The 22,128-nt window shown below is 42.7% G+C and overlaps 1 protein-coding gene across 4 annotated transcripts in view; it reads left to right on the top strand.

The window, feature by feature from the left end:
- TENM2 (teneurin transmembrane protein 2) overlaps positions 1–22,128 on the top strand; it is a 984,758-nt gene that overhangs the window by 840,500 nt on the left and 122,130 nt on the right. For 3 of the 4 annotated variants that reach the window (XM_011947738.1, XM_011947741.1, XM_011947742.1), the window contains 3 exons: positions 2,874–3,068; positions 9,422–9,622; positions 11,332–11,544. In XM_011947738.1, coding sequence (XP_011803128.1) covers positions 2,874–3,068; positions 9,422–9,622; positions 11,332–11,544 — 609 coding nt within the window. The remainder of the gene's footprint in view (positions 1–2,873; positions 3,069–9,421; positions 9,623–11,331; positions 11,545–22,128) is intronic. The other variant, XM_011947740.1, reaches the window with a different exon arrangement.

A 22,128-nucleotide genomic window follows, 5' to 3' on the forward strand; every position in this document is an offset into this window, starting at 1 on the left:
GGAAGGAAGGAAAAAAGAAAAGAATTTTATCTATATTTTTTATCAATTAAAATAGACAAAACTTTTGCACCTTACTTTCCACCCTCCTCCACCTTTTGGGAGGAAGGAGGATGTAATCAGAGACTAGTGTTGGTGATTTGATGTAACTTTCTCTGCCATTTATGACAGCCTATCCAATATATAACCCTTAGGTCAGAGAGTCAGAAACAGCCCTTGGAAGCTCATCTAAGTACACATTGTGCAACCATACTTCTCACTGTTTTTTATTTCAGTGCAGGGCTGGAAGGGGGCTGAGAAGTGATGTTGATTCTAGTCTTCCCACCAGGAAATACCTTCATTGTTACCTAGATCAGAAATGACAAGTAGGTTTTCTCTTGAATACCAACTCTGCTTGCTTGCCGGTCTCAGCCTGGGCACTGCATTGACAGTTTTGAGGCTCTGTCTAGGCTCAGGGGAACAAGATGCCATGATCAATTAGTGATGTCTGCAGTGGTGTGGAAAGGTAGTACTGTAGTTCATATGCACATACTTGCCATCCCTGACCTAGAGCTTAGCATGAGTCTCAGGAGGAACTGGCATGGAACAAACTTACTGTCTTAAATCCCTCTCAAAACTTTAAGAAAGTCCAGAGTTTCTCATGCTACTTCATATTTGCATGTTCCCTAATTTAAATCTTGAGCACCCTGGGTTCAAAGCTCTTTTTCTACCCTCTCTTAGACAATCAGCCTCTGTAGCAACTCTGTACAAACTCCTCTGTTTAAGCATCCTGGAGATAGAGTATGATCCCTACATTTAGACAGTTCATCTAAATTCAATGTGCAGCTTTAAAGTTCTCTCTTTTGAACTCATTCTTCTTCTCTAGTACATTCATAAGGATAAGATTTCTACTGAAAATAGCGCCCCCAATAGTTTTGGCAACTGTCCTATTATAAAGCATTTTGAGGGGAAATATCCCCTTCATTGTATGTCAACTATTGAGATAGTTCTATTTCAAATCAGTTTGCAATTAAGGTCAAACATGCACTTCCCCAGAAAAAGGCACTGTGTTTACAGCATGAGATTCACTCCAGGGACTGTTCTTCCCACGTCTTTCATAAATGGCCATTTAGTGCTTGCCCACAACCCCCCACCACTGGGAAATCTCTGAATATCAGGAACACAGGAGAAATGTTTACCTAATCAAGCCACCATTGATGAATGTAGCAACAGAAGGAAGTCAACAATGATAAACATAGTCCCTGTCTTGAATAGCTGACTATATCTTTGGGAAATTAGACATGCACAGAGGAAAGTTAATTACCATAAAAAACTACATAGAAACATGACAACAAAAGGGGATTCATGAGGCTGGGTAGGGCAGGTGACTAGGAAGTGACATGATTAGGTATGCCATCGCTGCGTGGCACAGGGAGCTCACCCAGGATGTAGATGTGTGTACACACTCATGCAGAATTCTCGGAACCTGTGCATTCCAAACCATGGATAACACCAGGAGTCATTGAAACACCTGCGTCCATCATTTCTGAAGGCCTCCAAATGCCACTTCCATAGCCGGAGGATTTTAGGCCCAAATTTGAAGGCAGACTGGAAAGTTAGGCTCTTTACAAACTGATGTGGAAGTGAGAAGTCCAAGACCTGAAGGAGACAGACCACTGAAATCCCATTCTTGATGAACTCTGAAAGGCGGGAATTGGCACCTTTGAGGCCAAACTGATTAAAGCTGTAGGTAATCTCCTCCCAGACAATCCCCACTGATTTTCCAACCTTCTTCCCACCAACAGATGGAAGAGGGTACAGCTGAAGGGTGAACTGCTAGAAATTTCATGTCTTCAGCCTGCCTGCCCCCTTTTCTTTTTTTTTTAATAAGTCAAGCATATTTAATCATTATACTTTATTATACATATTACACTTTGAAGGAGGCACAATGACGATAGTCGGTCCTTATCCTCAGGGCATACATTCCAAAACCCCCTGTGTGTACCTGAAACCACAAATGGTACAAACCCTGCACATACCATGTTTTCCCTACACGCACATTTCTAGGATAAAGTTTGATTTATAAGTTAGGCACAGTAAGAGATTAACAATAATAATAAAATAGAACAATTAAAGCAGTAGCTGTAACATAAATTATGTGAATGCAATTTCTCTCTCTCTGAATTCCTTATTGTACCGTATTCACCTATTTTCAGACAGCAGTTGACCACAGGTAACTGAAACTGAAAGTGAAACCGTGGATAAAGGGGGAACTACTTCATTTCTTCATGGTATAGATAAGAAAACTGAGGCAGTGAGACTTTTAGTGGCTCAGCTGTGTCTCATTCCCCCTTCCTTTTTAATAGGCATAAACTTATTAGGAATAAGAGTCGACTGATCTGAGGGTGAAATAATCAGCAAAATGGATTCTAACCTCTAATACCAACAACAGAACAACAATAAGTACTTCAGTGTCACTTAGTGAAGGACACCACTTCAAAGTTGGACCAACTTGGTTCCCCGCTGGGCTCCCCTGCTTGTGAGCTGTGTGACTGCACATGTCACTTCCCCCGTCTGAGCCTCACCTGCAAAAATGGGAACCACCATTGTAACCTCCACCTCATAGGGTGATTATGATGAAGTCATGAATTGCACATAAAGCCTTCTTTCTATACCGTGCCCAGCACATAACAAGCATTTAACTGGTGGTAGCCGCTGTTATCAGTAGCACTATGTTGTTTATCTGGCAATGGTTCTGCACCTCCACAGCCGGAATCCCCAACCTAGAACCCTGTAAGCCCAAGCCCCAAGGCCAGATAGCTCTAACTCCTTAGACTGCCACCGCCCCTCGGATGCTGACCCTTTGTGACCTGGTGCTCTGTCTTTGGTTTGTGCAGCTGCCTGCCCTGTCCTGTGCAGTGGGAATGGACAATATTCTAAAGGGACGTGCCAGTGCTACAGTGGCTGGAAAGGCGCAGAGTGCGACGTGCCCATGAATCAGTGCATCGATCCTTCCTGCGGGGGCCACGGCTCCTGCATTGATGGGAACTGTGTCTGCTCTGCTGGCTACAAAGGCGAGCACTGTGAGGAAGGTAAGCCTGCCAGTCTCCGGGCTAGGCAGCAGTGGAGGGAAGTGTTTGCAGGGCCCGACCTCTGCTAATGAACCCAGTCCTGGGCTGCGTGTTTTGCAAGAGAAGTTTCAACATTTTGCACAAAAAGCTTCAAACTCTTTTGCTTTGATAAACTTCTTTAGCTGTAGAACAAGAAAGGCCTCTGGAGATGGTTCTGGAAGAAACGTTTTGTTTTACTCTCCTTTATAGAAATTAATTCCTTTTCTCTTTCACCTTTTTCTCTTTAAATTGCTCTGTCTGCCTTTGTCTTTCTGTCTTCTGTTTCCTTCTACTTTTCCTCCCATCCCTTCTCTTTCTTTTCCTCTTTTGTTCCTTTCCCTCGCGCTATCTTTCTTCCTCTTTTCTCCTGCTTTATTTAGTAATTGGGAATTACTAAAGCTATTCAGAGAAAAGAAACAAGAATTCCGAAGCCCCTTGCCTCCATTCCAAACAAAAAGCTGTTTGTTGTTGTTGTTGCTGTTAGTAACTCTTCCTAGTAATCTAAGACCCGTATATGTCTGTGTAAATATTTCACCAAAAATTAATATCAATAGACAGCAATCAGGCTTGAAAGACTGTAGGTTTTTTATGTCATTTAGAAAAACCATGTAGGGCAAATTAGCCTGGTTTACCTACAATTGCACAAAACTAGGGGAGAGTGAGAGTGCGGCAAGAAGGATGGGATTTGATGGATCGTGAAAATCTCACCCTGGCAGATCCGTGAGGGCCTCTCACACACATGGGTGAAAATCAGGGATATCATAAACTGAATCTAATCTGACAATATGGTCAGAGATCAGGCCTGGAGATCAGGAGAGGGGGACATAGAAGAGGGGACGCAGGAACAGGGAGAAAGAGCATCTCTCTGGAGGGGATCCAAAAGCAGCTCTAACTAGTCCCAGTTTCCTCGATCAGTTATTTGAGATAAATTATTTTGTGCCAAAATGTTGGGACTGACTTGCAGTAGCTATAAGGCGAGAGAAAGCCATGCTGCCTGTCAGCCTTCCTGCTCTGTATTTGCCCTTGCAGAATATGGTCTCTGGTTGCCCACTGATTACTTCTCACCATACAAAGAATTGGCCACAGCTGGTAGGAAGGTATGATCACAGACCCTCTCAGCCCCTTGCCCATTCCCCAATCTCTGAATTGGCTTCGTCATTGTCTTCCAGCTGAGGCTCCTTTTCTCTAAGTCAATCTCCCAGTGAAATGTCCTCACACAACTCAAACGGCCCTTTTCCCTCCTGTGTCCCCAATAGAAATAGAAGTGTCAACTTGCCCAACAAACTAAGGTGGAAAAGTGAAGCCCCTGCCTATTCTGCATGAACTTGAGGTAACCACCCAAGATGTCCCCATAAAAAAGATCCTGTTGGATGCTATATGCATTCTGTGTTCCTCATGGCCAGGCTAACAAGGGATCTCAGGTTTTATGAGGTTCTCAGATGCTAATTGATTCATTCTAACCAGTGGATCTCCAGAGTTCCATACAAAATAATCAATCATCACAGCTCTCACCACAAAGTAATGACAGTGCTTTATACTTAGATGCACCCACATAGGGTTCCCTTATGAAACCCCACATTTCATCGTTTTTAGAACTATGGCTACCAAAAGTCAGCTTCCATAACATTATTCCTCTAAGATTTTTCAATATATCAGCAGTAATGCCCTTAATGGGGCTCAGAAGTCTGACCCCCAGATCTTCACTTGTTCAGTTCCCTATATAATTTTTCCTCTATTATAAAAGGTAGCCTCCCTATGTCTGCATCATAAAAAATTGGGAGTTTGGATGGAGGAAATACTGATTTAATAACCCTGCTTGAAAGGTTAAAGTTCTTAAAGATAAATGGATTGCAGGAGGCAAAGCTGCATTCACTGAAAACATAAGAGAGACCAATAATATGACAAGAAAGGTTAAAACAACCTTTTACATGCATCATTTGGAGAAAGGAAAGTGCTAGGGCAACAACATTGCCAGTCTTCGAATTTTTTCTCTCCAGTAAAGATTGTACACAGCTGTATGCATGGAATCTCAAGTGATTTCTCAACTTTCTCACTATCCCACTCAGTCTTATTTAAATGTTCAGAGTGAATTAACCATCCAACCAAACAAGCCACGTGAATCATTATGAAAGGATGAAATCTCCTCTATTGATTTCTGCTACCCAAAAAAAAATGAACCGAGGTGATTCATACGCTGTTTTCAAAATAGGAAATGGAATCAGAAAGTCTGGATCAGCACTTTTTCTTCAATTTAGCTTTTTTATTTCTGATATTCATCATAGTCATAACGTTCAAACAATTTAACCTGAAATGGCCATGGCAACGAAATCAATAGTTGCCATCCCTTCGTTTTTCCTGCATAAACATGGTTGTACTATTAACAAATTTGCACAAGAAAATGAAAGGATGTGTTCGTGAGGTTTCATTCAATGATGTCTGGGGGAGTGGGAAGGTGATGAGAGAGGAATTGACATATTAGTTTAAGTCAGCCATGTTTTCATGTCAGTTTCATGGTTGAGTCATTTTTCAATGACATTTAACTTCATAAATGTAATTCATGGTTCTTCAGGGGCTTATAGTACATATTGTTTGTAAAACTCCTTGACCTCCTTTTTTATCCTTAGGGATAGAAATTGCATTCACAACCCTTTTTTGTCAAACCTACAGAGGGCCCAAGACTAAATGAGTTCTAATGATTTCAGCTGCCAGGGGGCTGGTGTTTCAAGGCACATGGTACTTAGCTGGTAAAGGCCACTGTCCCCTTTTAAGTGTAACACTGTTTCTATTTATAAAGCTTCGTAAAATGCCATAGTCCCTCCTGCCTGCTAAAGACTCTAAGGACCTGGCCACAAGACCATCTTAGAAAATCGGAGCCAAATTTAAAATTCATAGTAGAACTGCTTCTCTTGAAGTTTGAATTTAGTTATTCCATCCACTGCTGTAATTATATAGCACAAAGGGCATATTTACTGGTATCACTGACCAGAGAAAGGGTTAACTCACATTTTTAGATACAATAAATGGTTTTTTTGATGGCATTCTAGTACTGGTGCTAATAAATCTCTGTGGATTTTCCTCCTTCCTTTATACCATAATTCAGGATAGAGAAGAGAGAGCTAATTTATCTGGAAGAAAAATGCCACTTTCATTTTTTTTAGTGTATTACTTTTTATTATTTCATCCTTCTAAGAAAAAGATTGTGATTTTTTTTTTGAAAGCTCCTAGCTGCTGGCACCTCACCAGATATTTTAAATGGCTAATTATAGGTTGAGAGCAATTTTTGAAGCAACAAGCCACAAGATATTTTTGTGTATACTTTGATATTTGCCTTATTAGAAAAGGGGGCAGAGTGAAACACTAGAACTTCAGAATTTCCTTTATTGGAAGAATATAAACATGATGCATTCTGAATGAATTTGTTCGTAATTTACAGATCCCCAAATATGAATTTTTTCCAAAAGCAAGAAATTGTTAGCACCATTTCTCTTTCCCATCAGTCCTTTCTGTACACAGGAAGTTTGTTCCATCAATGGCAAATGCTTATAGCACAATCTGTCCTTCATTCTTGCAGCAACTGTGTATTGAACACCCGGTATAGTCCCTCACCTGTGCTAGGCATGAGACACCAAAGCCCTGCACAGCCCCAAAGCCCTGCACAGCCCTTTGTCTTTTTTTTTTTTTTTTTTTTTTTGAGACGGAGTCTCACTCTGTCACCCAGACTGGGGTGCAGTAGCATGATCTTGGCTCACTGCAAGCTCCACCTCCTGGGTTCATGCCGTTCTCCTGCCTCAGCCTCCCAAGTAGCTGGGACTAAAGGCACCGGCCACCACGCCTGGCTAATTTTTTGTGTTTTTAATAGAGACAGAGTTTCACTGTGTTAGCCAGGATGGACTCAATCTCCTGACCTCATGATCCACCCGCCTCGGCCTCCCAAAATGCTGGGATTACAGACGTGAATCACCACGCCCGGCCTGCCCTTTGTCTTCTATGTGTTTGATGCTTTCAGCTCAAGTTTACATTCAGATGAGCTCCACCACCCTAAATGGGGCAAATCTGAAGGTATCAAATGGGTTTATGTCATCAGGAGTTATATTCCCCGAGACAATGAATTCAACTGTAAAGTGATAGTAACAAGATTGTGTAACATCATCATAAATATCTCCAACTAATAATAATAAGCAACTAAAATTCACCTTTGGGGGAGTGTACTCCTGATTTTTTTTAACCACTGTTTTTTCCCCATGCCTGAAACGGTTTTGAAATGACTTCCATAAATAATACTGTCCTAAGAATATGCAAATGAGACTGTGAGAAATATCTCTTACCACTGAAAATTATTATTTTTGCCTCAAGGGAGGGCTGCCCTTTGGAAACTTCTTGGAATATTGTGATTTCTAATAAGTCCAAATTTCTCAAGTCTGATGTCCCTCAGGACTGGTTAGTTTGTGGCATGGATAATCTAAATAATGTCATATTTAAACACACTATTAAAATACACTAATGGCTGAGCATGGTGGCTCACACCAGTAATCCCAGCACTCTGGGAGGCTGAGATAGGAGGATTGCTTGAGCTCAGGAGTCCACAACCAGCCTGGGCAACATAGCAAGATCCCATTTCTAGAGGAAAAAAAAGCTTAGTTGGACATGGCAGTGTGTGTCTATGGTCCTAGCTAGTTGGCAGGCTAAGGCAGGAGGATCACTTGAGCTCATGTGTTTGAGGCTACAATAAGCTGTTATCATACCACTGCTTTCTAGCCTGAGTGACAGAGCAAGACCCTATCTCAGAAAAAAAAAAAAAAAAAACACTATTTTGGCCCCATAGGGAAAGAAAAAAAGACACTCAGCGTAAAAAATGTCTTAGGAGATCCTACAGAAAGCTGAGACCCTGAGGAATTACCATCTTAGTGTAATAGTGAATTATTTAGAGACCGGAAGTCTTGCATATTTCAATCTTGGCATTGTGCAAGGAAAGAAAACAAAATTTTCTGAGAATTTGAACCATAAGACGGCATGCATACACAGAAAGGATTTAATAACACTGTCAGTGTGGTCTCCTCAAGAAGAGAATTCAAAGTGGTCCCAAGCTAGCTGTACCCCCAGGTGATGGAAGAAGCAATCCTTTAATCTGGGCCAACAGGCCTGATTTGGAAGCCATGAAAACAGGAGAAATATGTCATAATCAAATAAGGTGATGATACATCCACATTTGTCTGATCCACAAAGCAACATCTGAGCCCTCTGCTAGACCATCATTTCTCATTCAAACCACATATTACACAAAGAACCCTCTTCTCCAAATGACATTGCATCATTTCCTGAGAATACATAGGAATACATAAGAAAGCTGGGCTTCCTCTAAAAGGCCCTATTTATTCAACCCTTAGATTGAATGGAGGTCCCAGGTTTGAGATCACATTCTCATGCAAAAAGTCCTGTCATCAAGAACTGGCCTTTGCAGCTCACTCCTCTCCTCACTGTGAGTTTATTCAGGTTACCTACTGGATATATATCCACTCTATCAAGATGGCCAAACAATCAGACAGTGAAACAGGCAAGAACCACAATGACTGGACTCTGCCCATCAACTCATCTGATTGACTGGTAGAAGGTCAGTGCCTCGGCCAGAGATAGGAATCCAGTCCCCCGGTGATTACCTGTAGGAAGGTGATCCTTTTTGAATGATTTTCACACCCAACTTCGCCTCTTCAATCCTGCACATTTACTAACTCCTTCAGTGGGTGTGTGCTCAGAGAATGAATACTAATTTTAGACTTAGCCTAAGAGAAACCTCATTAGGAAAGTGACTCATTTATAAGTTTCATTGGTTTTTCCTTTTCATCTTTTGTTACCTTTTGAAGTCAAGTATTAATAAAGTTACAATGAGCCTCTCTACTTTTCTCTCTTATAGTGAGGGGCAATGCAGTTTGGCAACGCATGTAGAAACATGGCAGGTATTCACATTCCTATCGCAGATGCTCTGATATGATTCAGTCGAGGTCCTAATCTTTATAAGCACAAGATGCTAAAGGTGGAACGGCATACTTCTGTATCTGATTTCTCCTAATTCTGCTTGAGAAATCCCCTTTTTGTTTCTCTTGCATCTTCTTCAAGTTTGAGATTTGGTGTTTTGACAAATAAGAAGCCTTTTACTTTTTATGGGTGTTCTTCGGGAGACCACATAAGTATTTCTTGGGCTGCTCTATTTGCTAGCAAGTGGGTGGGAATTGGTGAGCCACTGGTCCATTCAGCAGCAAGCCCATGTCTCATGGCCCATCCTCCATGGGTGATCAATACTTTTATTCTTCTATTTTTGTTTCTGTTTTTTTTTTTTTCAGTTGATTGCTTGGATCCCACCTGCTCCAGCCACGGGGTCTGTGTGAATGGAGAATGCCTGTGCAGCCCTGGCTGGGGTGGTCTGAACTGTGAGCTGGCAAGGGTCCAATGCCCAGACCAGTGCAGCGGGCACGGCACGTACCTGCCTGACACGGGCCTCTGCAGCTGCGATCCCAACTGGATGGGTCCCGACTGCTCTGTTGGTAAGCCACAAGATTTTCTCCTTCCTCTCTCCAACACTCCTGCCCTGTGTTCCATTCCATTCTCAGATGGATGGGAATCTACTCTTAACACCTAGCTTGGGATAAGGGGACTTTGATGAATCACATTGTGTCTTTCTCATTCTCTTCTCCTCAGTGGTGGAGTCTGTGATCTTTGAGAAACAAACAAACAAAAAGCACTGGGTTGGTTCCATCATGCAAATGGATGAGGGGCCCAGGAGGGATGCTTCCATTTGCATTATAGGTTTTCTTATGTACATTCCCTAAAGGTACCAGAAAACAAAACAGAACAATTCAGCCCCAGACAAACTAAAGGGAACATCTCATAAAACAGAAAAGAGGCTCCCTCGGGGTGCTGCGTGAACATGTTCTAAAGCTCTGTAATACTCCAGTGACAGGAAAATAATGAAGTCGCGCTGTACACTTCATTTTCCTAAAATTTAGAGTATGTGTCTTCCCTCCAGAGTGACCTTAAAAATGGAACAGTTCAACAGTTCAAGCCAGTCCCAACCTTCCTGAGAAAGGTTCTGTTCACACTGACAAGTCCCTATCCAAGCAAGCGATCATTCCGCCCCCTTCCTCTGGGTAGTGAGACAGCTGTCAGATTGCCATGGCAATCAGGAAGAGAATAGATGTGAAGCTTTGCCTACAATGGGAAAGAAATGAATATTTCATTCCAAAAAGAAAAAAAAAAATGGAGAAGAGTCAGTTAAAATGGGCTATTTTGGGATGTCTTCTCAGCCCACTCGACTCTGGCTTCAACTCTGATGCTGGTGGTCCTGGCAAGGCTGTGCAGAGGATAGGAGGAGGTGGGGTCCTAGACCCAAAACCCAGTTATGCTGCAGATATGCTGTGTGACTTTGAGTGAGTCACTGGCCCCACTCCCCAGCCCGGTGTTCCTTCCCCTGGCATGCCAAGCCACGCCTCCCTCAGTAGACTGATGAAAGGGTGAATGTCTGGCATGTGCTTGTCCTCGCGTGAGAGGTCTGGAATACCAGAGAGTGCATATCTGTCTGTCTGTCTCCTCCCCAAGCACAAAAGACTTTGAGCTCCTTTGAGAAAGAAGCTGTGTAAATGCAGCATAATTACAGCGGTCATTATCGCCGCCAAGGTACCGATCTGGGTAACAGGGGTATCTGCAGTCATCATAGGAATGGAGCAGCGGGGTCTGCAACTGACCTCTTGGACTTGGTCAGTTCAGGCTCTCAGTGGGGGAGGAATCCTAGCTGGCTAGAGAGTCAGGATCCATACATGGATCTTTTCAGGTGGGTACTTCCCAGTTAGCTTTGCCACACTGGTTAGAACAGTCTCAATTTCTAGAAGACTCGTTCTCACATTCTAGTGAGTATCAAAACCACCTGGGGGACTTGTTTCAACAAAATCTCTGAGTCTCATTCCCAGATCTTCTAATTCACTTGGTCCAACCCGGGCACAAGAATCTACATTTCCAACGAGTTCCCAGGTGGTACTGATGCTGCTGGTTCCAAGGACCACACTTTAAGAACCACTTCTCTAGAAAAAAAGATATAACAATGAATTGATACCCAGCCAAGGAGAGACAAGCCTCCAAAGATGACAGAGCGCTGGGCCTCGGGGCCTGCTCCAGGGGTCTGGGCCGTATATGTGGTCTGGACTCCATGGAAGGTTTCACCAGCTGTGGTGTTGAGCTGTAATCATTGTTTTTCTTCCAGAAGTGTGCTCAGTAGACTGTGGCACTCACGGCGTCTGCATCGGGGGAGCCTGCCGCTGTGAAGAGGGCTGGACAGGCACAGCGTGTGACCAGCGCGTGTGCCACCCCCGCTGCATTGAGCACGGGACCTGTAAAGATGGCAAATGTGAATGCCGAGAGGGCTGGAATGGTGAACACTGCACCATTGGTAGGCAAACGGCAGGCACCGAAACAGGCACATATTGCTTTATTTTCATAAATCGTAGATCTATAGTGACGGTCGCGCATGGCAACTGGCTGTTCCTTCAGGGACACAAGTGCTCTCCCACATTTCCTGCTGCCTCTCTAAATCTCCCAGGGGATAGGGAAGGAGAAAAATGAGGTCCCTAATTGGGAAGGGCTTTTCCTTCTTTCCAGGATTCCGAGTTGAAAGGAAAGGGACAAGGGCAGATAAGAAAACCCCTCCAAACTTCCAATCTCGGGGAGGGAGAAATGCACACGCATGGGAAATTGTTGTTGTCTGGGGGTTGCAAGCACCCCGAATCACTGTGGTCTGCAGCTCTCCCCTTTTTAAATCCTCTCTCAGCTGGCTGGATCACTGGATCCCTGCTTGCTGGCAACAAGGTGAACTCACTAATTTTAGGCCAGGTTAGAGACAGGCAGGACTCTGGGGTTCCCTCCATAGCAGGTACCACCATAAGGTCCTGAGATTCCCCATCACCACCACCATCATTAAATGTCTCCTCTTCTGGTCCCATTTTATTCTCACTCAGCCACCTCTCTACAAAAGCTTCTTGACCAAGAATATTTTAAAGGTCATTTTCTTTGTTAAGAAGAAATAGTTTTGGAGATTATTCATTTTTATTTTTCTGTCTTTTTTGGGACAATTGTGGTTTAGGGTAGGACTATACTGGATTAAATGTACCTAATCATCCCTTTGGTAGAGGAGCTGGGAGCCAATGGTCTTTGGCTTTCCACATCTCTCAGACAGTTGGGATGACAAAGTTGTCAACTTGAGCATCATTTTACCTCCAGTTTTTACTTTTGTTATTTAATTGTATCAAGCCTAAGATCCATTTTTATACCAAGCTGGCTAATCTACTTGCCTGCATGGAAATTCTCAAAGACTTTTCCAGCCAAACTACAGTTTGGCCCCTTGAAGTTACCTTTGATCCCAGCCATCAAGTTTGAGACCCTCCCCTCTGTCCCAGCCTAACAACCCCAGTCACAGATGGGCCACCTGGAGTGAGAGACAGGGCTAAGAGCTTGTGCAGGGCTGATTCGTGAGATCAGACTCAGTTTCCCATGCTGTTCATTTGCGTGGTTATACAGAGATAAAGTGGACTGACTCTGTATTCGATTCTTCCAGTTCCATCTGATTGGGCATCCGAGGGGCAGCATGCCAATCAGGGCCACAGCCGTAGCACTGGGACCCTGCTGGGACAGTCTGTTGGCAGTGAATTGTTTTTGCAATCTCTCGATGACGCTCCAGGTCTTGCTCCCCTGCAGCTGCTTTTATCCTCAGTTCCCTGCAGAGTCTGAGGAATAATTCAGAAGACTTTCAAGGGAGGGCTGTGCACAGCCCAGTACTGAGACAGTTCTTACAATAGCATCCATTCATCAGGGGCGTTCCTTTTGCTGTACTATTGCATGCCTGGTGTTATTTAAATAAACGTTCCCCTCCCCATATCTCCTTTGCCCCAAATCCTCCCCTCAAAAGCTCTTGCCAATCATCAGCATTGAGGTAGATAATCCTACTTTCTTTTAATTCATACAATCCAACCTCACCTCCCCTTTGCTGCCCCTTCCCACATCTAGGAGACAGAGGGGCAGGGTTAGTGTTTCCACAATGATGCCTGCTGGCTCTCTCCTACCTACAATCTGTCTTTACTTTGGAAATAGCTCACAAGAGGGCAGTCCAGATGGATTCGAGCAGGAGTCGCCAAACTACGGCCAGAGGGCCAAATCTGGCCTGCTGCCTGGTTTTCTGTGACTTGCCAGCTAAGAATAGTTTTTACATTTTCTAAGGGTTGAAAACAAATCCAAAGAAAACTATTTCCTGGCACGTGACAATGATATGAAATTCACATTTCAGTGACCATAAACAAAGTGTTATTACAGGACACCCACACCCATTCATTGATGCCTCGTCAGCTTCCGTGCCACTGTCAGCACTGAGTAATTAGAAGACTGCATGGCCCACAAAGTTGCTTGTGTGACCTATTACGGGAAAAAAAAAAAAAGAAATCTGACTCCTGAATTGCACAAATCTTGATGGATAGAGGGGAGAAAAGCAAGGCAGGTCCACACCCCCATTAAGAAAAGGACGCCAACTACAGCTTGAAGGATCTGAGGGTTCTACTCCAGATATCACAGAGTGGGAGTGGAGAGAAAACAATAGATGTACTAAAATCCTTCTGGGGCCCTTGAAAAAGAGATGGGAAGATGACAACTTCGGTCTCAGTAGAGAACGGCAAGGATATTGGCCAACAAGAGAACATAGATGTTTCGGTCAAGCTAGCCCTTTGGGTGAGGTAAATTGGGAATAAAAGGTGTTTCTGCTACTTGAAGTGTTTGGTACAGGTTTCACATCTCTGTGAGATGACATACATGTGTTCTGGAGAGACATACAGAAAGTGTAAATTGATATGCCAGGTAAAGCTCCCAAAATGAAGAGAGTGCTGGTCCAGTATAATCTCTTGTTCAGAACGATGATCTCCTGTGGCTTTAGAGTTTGTGCTCTGTATGTTATAAAGATCTTTACTACCAAAGCCGTTTATTGTGAGAAATTAGGGCTCTGTGGCTTTATTAGTAGGACATGTGCCATCTCCTCGTAGTTATGTTCACTGTGGTTTTCTCAAAAACAAAGCCAAGCATACCTTGATCAGTGAGATTTGCCATTCAAAAACCAGAGAGATGTTCATGCATGCATAATTGCAACTTTTGCTTTTCTATCTCTGGCCCCTAGAGCTGTTTTGTGGAGTTTTAGTCTTCTGGTTTGAGCAGACACTCCTGTCATTTCATTTAAAGTAAATGCCACAATTTATAAGCCCAGCATCAGTTCTCCTCCTTGGGGATACTGACAGAGAGGAAATGGGGGCTCTTTGGTCCTTTGCAAGCACAGCCTCAAATGCTATATTTTGAAAATAGAAAATACATAAAAATGAAATGATACCAAGTCAGCAAACAATGCATAGGGAAATATCTCGTAAGGCAGAATTGTGGGAGTTAGTGTTGGACACTTGGGTTGTCTGTGGCCTGTTTTCAAAAGGTGATAGTGAGGTAGTTTTCTTGGGGTCATTGCAAATAGTCAACTGAACAGTTCACATCAGCCCTTGTGGATTACATTTACTGAACTAAAAGAGTCAAAAAGAGAGACAGGGAAAAAAGATGAGGACACAAGGACAGACCTCTAAAACTTAGTCAGGTGGAAGCCCCAGGATCAATCCATGTTTGGTTAATGCCTTTCTGAAATTTGCAACCAAATTATTTATGTTTGGCAATTTAGTAGAGATTGCTAAAGATTTAAATATAAGGTATAACACTTCAATGTTAACTGTTATAACTAACTTATTGGCAGGCTGGATTCTACCAAGCAATGATTGTTATATAACCTTTTCCTTAAAAGTTAAATATATGGCATAGCTAAAATCGACAGAATTGTGTGGATAAAAAATATACTTTGAATACATATCAGCCACAATTCATGTGTATCTTTGGAATATATTAGCATTTTTTGTATAGTATGTGGTTTACTCTTATGACTAGATCAGACAGCACATTGTGTGGTTAGATGAGGTTTACTCTTTAAATATAATTTTAAAATGGGTTGTTGTTCCTGTCATCTGCCACCACCACCACCATCACCCCCTATTAATACTGGGAACTAGGACAGGTGCAGTGGCTCATGCCTGTAATCCCAGCACTTTAGGAGGTTGAGGTAGACATATCACTTGAGATCAGGAGTTTGAGACCAGCCTGGCTAACATAGTGAAACCCTATCGCTACAAAAATCAGCTGGGCATGGTGGTACATGCCTGTAGTCCCAGCTACTTGGGAGGCCAGTGTGGGAGAATTGCTTGAGCCCAGGGAGGCTCAAGGAAGCCCAGAGATTGCAGCGAGCCAAGATCACGCCACGGCACGCCAGCCTGAGTGACAGAGCGAGATCCTGTCAAAAAAAAATACTGGGAACTAACATCAAAAGGTCATGCAAAGGCTATAACACCAGAGCATGGAGGAACCATAGAATTTGTATAATAGGTCAAAATCACTAAGAACTATATATAGTAAATGTAGATCAGCCTCTCATGAAGAGGTAAAGTAGATGTTAGCTTGTGTTAATGAGCAGAACAATTGGGCAAAATGCAGGAAGAAGCCAACATTTGCATTGCCGGGGAATCAAGGAGGGATGCTACATGCTAACTGTGGACTCTTGCAATTATCTCCTGAACATGGGCTACCCAGACATCTGCTCTGAATAATACAAACTAACCCACAGACTAAATCTGCCCACACTGGGCACTTCCCGACCCTGAGTGAACTGTTTGATATCTGGGTAGTGAGTAAAGGCTGCAATGGTTATTTCAACTTGTGTATTTTATCTATGTGGTCCTAACCTCCGATTTCATCTCAGAATCATAAGGGCTTGATTCCTAGGACCTTGTGAGGCTGAGTGACCTGCCCAGGTGCCACAAGTCAGAACAGTTTTCTTTTCCCTGTATCGCACTGGGCCCTTCTATTTTTCCTCTTTAATTGGTTGGGGAAAGAAATCGGTGCTTGTGATGTTAATAAGGAAAATGAATCTTTACCCAAGGTAAAACCAGCCGTGCGATGATCCGATGTGCTGATTAAGTGATTGTCATCAGAAGTAGACAGGGTCACAGTCCGAGAGGGAGAGTGCTTCAGAACAATAGGGAACAGGCTGGGAAGAAAGTGACTGTCAGAATTAACCAACTTCAGACTGAGGACAGCTGCTTGTGAATCTCATTCCAGTGTCATTCTAAGTTATGAAAAGTTTTTTTTTTTTTCTAGTGGCTATTGTCCTTGAACACTTGAGCTTTCATGACTCTACAATGAGATCAAGTTGAGATGGAATTAGCCACTGTGGAACCATCCTTACTACCAGGCCCGTGGAAGCAACTAATTCTCTGATTGGTTAATTAACCTATTCCTCCAGGGGCTCTTATTAGAACTATCCTTGGAGTTCCTTCTTGTATTTTAAGTGAAAACCTAAAGCGATGGCCTTTCACTTTGATAAAGATGATGGATAAACTTTTAACAGAATGCAAAAGCTGTTCCATTGCTGATTCTCCCCCACCACCCCCCTATAATTTGGCCAAAATGTGAGCTTCCTTAGTGCAGATCAGGAGTCACCACCTGCCTAGAAGTTCTTTTTGAGTCTGGGTCAGTCTGTCAGAGGTTTCCTATCCAACCCCAGAACAAGGACTGGGAGGCAGACTTATAGAAACATGTTTTCACACCACTGCAAAAAAATAAAAGGAAAGAAAATAACTGCTTTACCAGCAGCGAGAGTCTCATCACTGGAAGCATTTGCTTTCTTGTCCTAGACATTGAAGGGCTTTCAGCGTCAGTTGGAAAATAGACAAGATAGACACAAATTACATTCTAACTTTATGACTATCGTTCTGTAGTTTAAATGGAAGCATTTTTTTTTTGTATTTTTATGTGATTTAGTAATATCTGCTCATGTTATGAGCTCCCATCAAAAAAGAAAAGGGGAGAATTCTTGGTGTTTTAGCTCTGTGGGGAGACAGTGATTTGTGTTGTCCTCTGCGCTATTCCCTTAGTGTTTCAGGGGAACTGGTTTGATAGACTAGCTTGTGGTTCACGGTGATGGGGCCAAGCTTGCCGAGTCAATAGCTTGATATAAGGTATTCCTTCCTGACTTCACCAGAACAAAGAACTGAATGGTTTGGAACTCTTGAAACATAAACTCATGGAGGAGAGTTAACACAAGGAAATTCCAGGCTCAAAGAAAGGGGAATATGTAATAAGAGCTGTTGAAAAACATGGGATGCATTGCCCTAATGTATAGTGAGTGTTCTGCCCTTGAGCTTTTATAGAGAATCCATGTGCCTTCCAAGTCTATGGCTCTGGGCTTTTACAATATGCACTAAAGACTTTCCATCAAAGGAGAAGGGAAAACAAAGTGGTTCCTGGAAAGCTGAGCTCCCTTAGATATTTGTGATGGACATTTTTCTCATCACTTGGTAGCCAATTCATTGTGGTATCATGAACGATAGACTGGCCGATGAAGTAGGACATCTGTGTTCTAGCTTTGACTTTACCATATACATTTGGTATGTCCTAGAGCAAGTCACCAAGTCTTCCTGACCTCAATTTCTTTATATCGCAGATGAAAGGGTTGGATCACATCATTGCCTTCCAGGGCATGATACACAAACTTGAGATGCTTTTCATTGATGTGCAAATACACCTTATTGAATAGTCATGTAGGGCTTTTAAAAATAAATACAGTATTAGGAAAAAATATAACTAGCACATCAAACTCATGATTATACAGCTATTATTGCTTAGGGAGGGGGCAAAAGTAGGTAGTGATATTAGGCCTGAGTAAATTTAAAGACAAATATTAAGTAAATAGTACAGATATTACAAATGTCACAAATGCAGCATGTGATTGACTGAATTTAGAACACACTTGAATGAGCTGATCTCTAAGGACCTGTCCATTTCTAGGATTTCATTACTTTTGATGCAGAAGCATATGAATGGGCTATTCTAACGCAATCAAGCCTTTCTCTCTTCTGTAAGGCAGGTTTTCAATGTAGGCTCCCATAATATGCACTAAAGACTTTACATTCAAGGGATAGATACAGCAGAGTGCTGCCCAGCTGATGAGGCATTGTTGAATTATTGAGGGTAGTGAATGGAGCTTTTGTTGTTTGTTTGTTTGTCTGCTCACCTCAGCTCCAATTTATATCGGATTTGCCTAGGGAATCTTTTGCACATTGAAAATCTTCCTTGCATAAGTTGAATCATCAGGCCCCACTTTGTCCATTTATACTTTTTAATAAAACGAAAAGACATGGCTCATCCATCCATGTCTGCTTCACTTGGATCCAGAGAAATGCAAGCATGATAACAAAGTTTTTAAGAACACAGGATTTTGCGGCAAGGTTGGTAGTTCACGCCTGTAATCCCAGCACTTTGGGAGGCTGGGGCAGGCAGATCACTAGAGGTCAGAAGTTTGAGACTCGCCTGGCCAACATGGTGAAACCCTGCCTCTACTAAACATATAAAAATTAGCCAGGTATGGTGGCACACACCTATAATCCCAGCTACTCAGGAGACTGAGACACGAGAATCCCTTGAACCCAGGAGATGGAGGTTGCAGTGAGCTGAGATCATGCCACTACATACTCTAGCCTGGGTGACAGAGCAAGACTCCATCTCAAAACAAAAAAAACAAAAAAAAAAACAGCACTTTGGGAGGCCGAGGTGGGTGGATCACCTGAGGTCAGGAATTACAGCTTGGCCAACATAGTGAAATTACACTATGGCCAACATAGTGAAACCCCGTCTCTACTAAAAATACAAAAAATTAGCTGGGTGTGGTGACAAGCACATGTAATCCCAGCTACTCGGGAAGCTGAGGCAGGAGAATCACTTGAACCCGGGAGGCAAAGGTTGCAGTGAGCCGAGATCGCGTCGTTGCACTCCAGCCTGGGCAACAAGAGTAAAACTCCATCTCAAAAAAAAAAAAAAAAAAAAAAAAAATTCTCATTAGACATTTCTTCCACTTCCAACCTCCCTTTCACAAATTGCTTCCAATCCATCAAGAAGTTAGTAGCAGGTCAAAATCACACCCACCCACTATCCATTTTCCAAAAAAAGGTTGTTCAGCACCCTGCTGGCTTCTGGTTCTTACAGACAGACATAAACTGCCTCTCTTACCCAGAATGGAACCTGCTTATTTTACCAGATGACCTGATTGATTGTACATAGAAGAAGGAAGCTGGCATTTCTCAAGTTTGAGGATGCCACCTAGCCAGTGTCTTAGAACACAGCATCCTGTCTTTCCTTTTCTTACTTCTTTTCATTCCTCATGACTCTGTATTCCGAGATTATATTTGCACGGGCTCTGAACTTCAAGAAATAATTCAGGACACCCAAATTTGACTCAATCAAGTACCACACATGCCTTCTGGAAAATCAAGACCCTCATTGATTCTGTCCCCATTCAGCCCGATAAACTTCACAATTACCCTCATTCCTCCCACGCTGCAATTTCTTGGCTCCTTTGGAGCATGACCCATGTGTAACATCTGGGGATTCGTTGCAGTTTTTTGGTTCATCTCCTGGGTTATCTGGAGCCATACAGGATATCCCAGATGTTCATGTAAGCAGCAGACTTTGCTTTTCCTCCCAAGTTTCCTGCCTAATTGGGTTCAATCTTTACCAACCCTCTTTTTTTCATAGCGTTCTATTTCACGAGCTCTTCTTTAAAAGCTTGCCATTATTGCCTTTGGAAAATAGAATGCCATCATCTTGAAAACCTGCCAGTCAAAAATGGGGTTTATTGCTTGCTTCTTTATCCTTTTCACCATGCACTTATATGCATTGTTATAATCAGACCCACAAAAGGTGACCACATCATTGGCTATTATTGAACTTTTCCATTAATGAGTAATAAAGAACCCACACAAAATAGCAGCTACACAAAATTTAAGTATTTCATCATAAACAGTCTCAGGATAATTAGAATGGATTAAATTATAAGAGAAAATGCATTTAGTTAATCTTCCCTCTAATTAAAAAAAGAATCCCTAGTTTTAAGTAAAGTGTTTGTTTTTAAAAACATATTTTCATTGTAATCAGTAAGGGAGAGGCCTGTTTGGTCCCCAGTGACAGGATGAAACATCTACAAAGTTGCATCCAAAAACATCTGAATAGCTACCAGCCAGTGGTTTTTTTTTTTTTGGTTTTTGGTTTTGGGCAGGGGTTTTGTTATTAAGGTCCTTAAAGAATGAGTCTGGTCTTTTCCCATTGCTGTTACCAAGGGATTCTCTACAAATAACCTCATTCCATAGTCCGTGGAGGCATTACTTTCTGTTCTCAGATCACTAATGATGTGGTTGACTCCCCTTGACCAACAAGTGTCAGTTGAGAAGATCAACTATCCGTTTTCCAAACAAAGATGTTTGTATATTCCGACTGAGCTGGGATAAGAGTCAAAATGAAACTGGTAGGTGACATGAGAAGTTTTCAAGATAGAACAGAGACACACTCCAGCCCTTCATGATGCTATCCCAAGACAGATAGGACCCAAATCACCCTACACCCTACAAGCGTGTCCCACAAATAAGGAATCATTGACATCACCTCACCAATTTCATGGCTCATTCCAACTGCAAAGCTCACTCTGCACTTTCACCCCAAGGGCCTCTAGAAGTTTCCAAGCATGTCTCACATGCTCATATTTAACCCAATCCGATTTTACAAGCCTGATGCCTTCATTGAAACCTGCTGCCTGAGAAATACACTTACAGGGACTCCTATAGCACTGCCCCTGCTGCCAGGGTCCATGCCACGGATGTGGTCTCCCGTGCCAGCAGCACCATTGGTGCTCACACTACTGAAGTCCTGCTGTGTTTACACAGTAAAGGAGAGAACACCACACTCCCCAGCTTTATCAGCTGGTCCAAAGTTCCTTTGAGAAGACAAACCTTCACTTTTTGCCAGTAGTGGCTCTCCCATACATCAAGGTTTTGTCCCAGGGCTGAGCTGTTGAACAGACACCACAGAGTCCTTTTTGTATCCTCACCTCTCCTCACCCTCAGACAGGCTCTCAACCCAGGGTAGTAGAGGATGCTTACAAGTTCTTTAAGCTCAGCCAGTCTCTGAATCCCAGTTTATACTCAGTCAGGACCCCTACCATTTAGATAAGCGGCTCTTTAAGAAAATCCTTTTCTCTTCATTTAGGTTAAGGGTTGCCTTCATTTTCAGCCAGCTCAACTGCAAATGCAAGAGCCCCTGTGATTTCCCTCCTTCATAATAATCGCATCCCAGTTGGAATGGAGAGGGGACTGCTTACATATCCCCTAGACTCCAGGTTCCAAACAGTTTCAGCACAGCTCTTTGAGGCTGCTCCATTTAATTATGCATGAGACCCAGCACCATGCAGTGCAAACTGAACATCACAAAAACTACGTCCTGCCAGTCGCCAGAAAAAGAAAGGGTTAACCAACGGTCTAGAGACAGAAAGCCCCACAGAATTGCTGCCCAGGAGGAATTAAAAGAGCTGAGAATCCTGGGCTATACATTTCAAGTTTAGCCACCGCAGCACCTGGTCAAATTAGCAATGAAGTTGGTTAAAGGTTGACCCAGAAGGGTCATCTTTCCAAAGCTGTAAGCAGAGTGACAAACTCTGATAAGTGTTAATTGCATTTCATTATTTCAAAAATTATGCTTTAACTTCAAGAGGGATTGCCAGACAGCCCTGTCTAGGCATTGTCAGAAACAATGCCAGGGAGTGAGAGAGTACCCAAGATTACAAAATAACCACCTCACAAGCACAGAGAAAACGTTTGTACCTGATTTTAGTCCAACAAGTTAGCCAGTTGTCAATCACCGGTCATGCTATTGCATCTGAAACACACCCTGTCTAATGACACAAAACTCAAAATGGTGGCTTCTGCTTTGCAGATAGCATCCTGGCAACAGGGCAAGGAGATTGTTTCTCTACATTAGGTGTGTGTGAGCTCAGAAATCCTAAATGTCACTGATGATTACAATCCCTGTGAATAAGAAAAGAGATTGAAGATACCGGAGGCAG

Source organism: Colobus angolensis, unplaced genomic scaffold (assembly GCF_000951035.1).
Source record: "Colobus angolensis palliatus isolate OR3802 unplaced genomic scaffold, Cang.pa_1.0 Scaffold27, whole genome shotgun sequence".
Lineage (NCBI taxonomy): Eukaryota > Metazoa > Chordata > Mammalia > Primates > Cercopithecidae > Colobus > Colobus angolensis.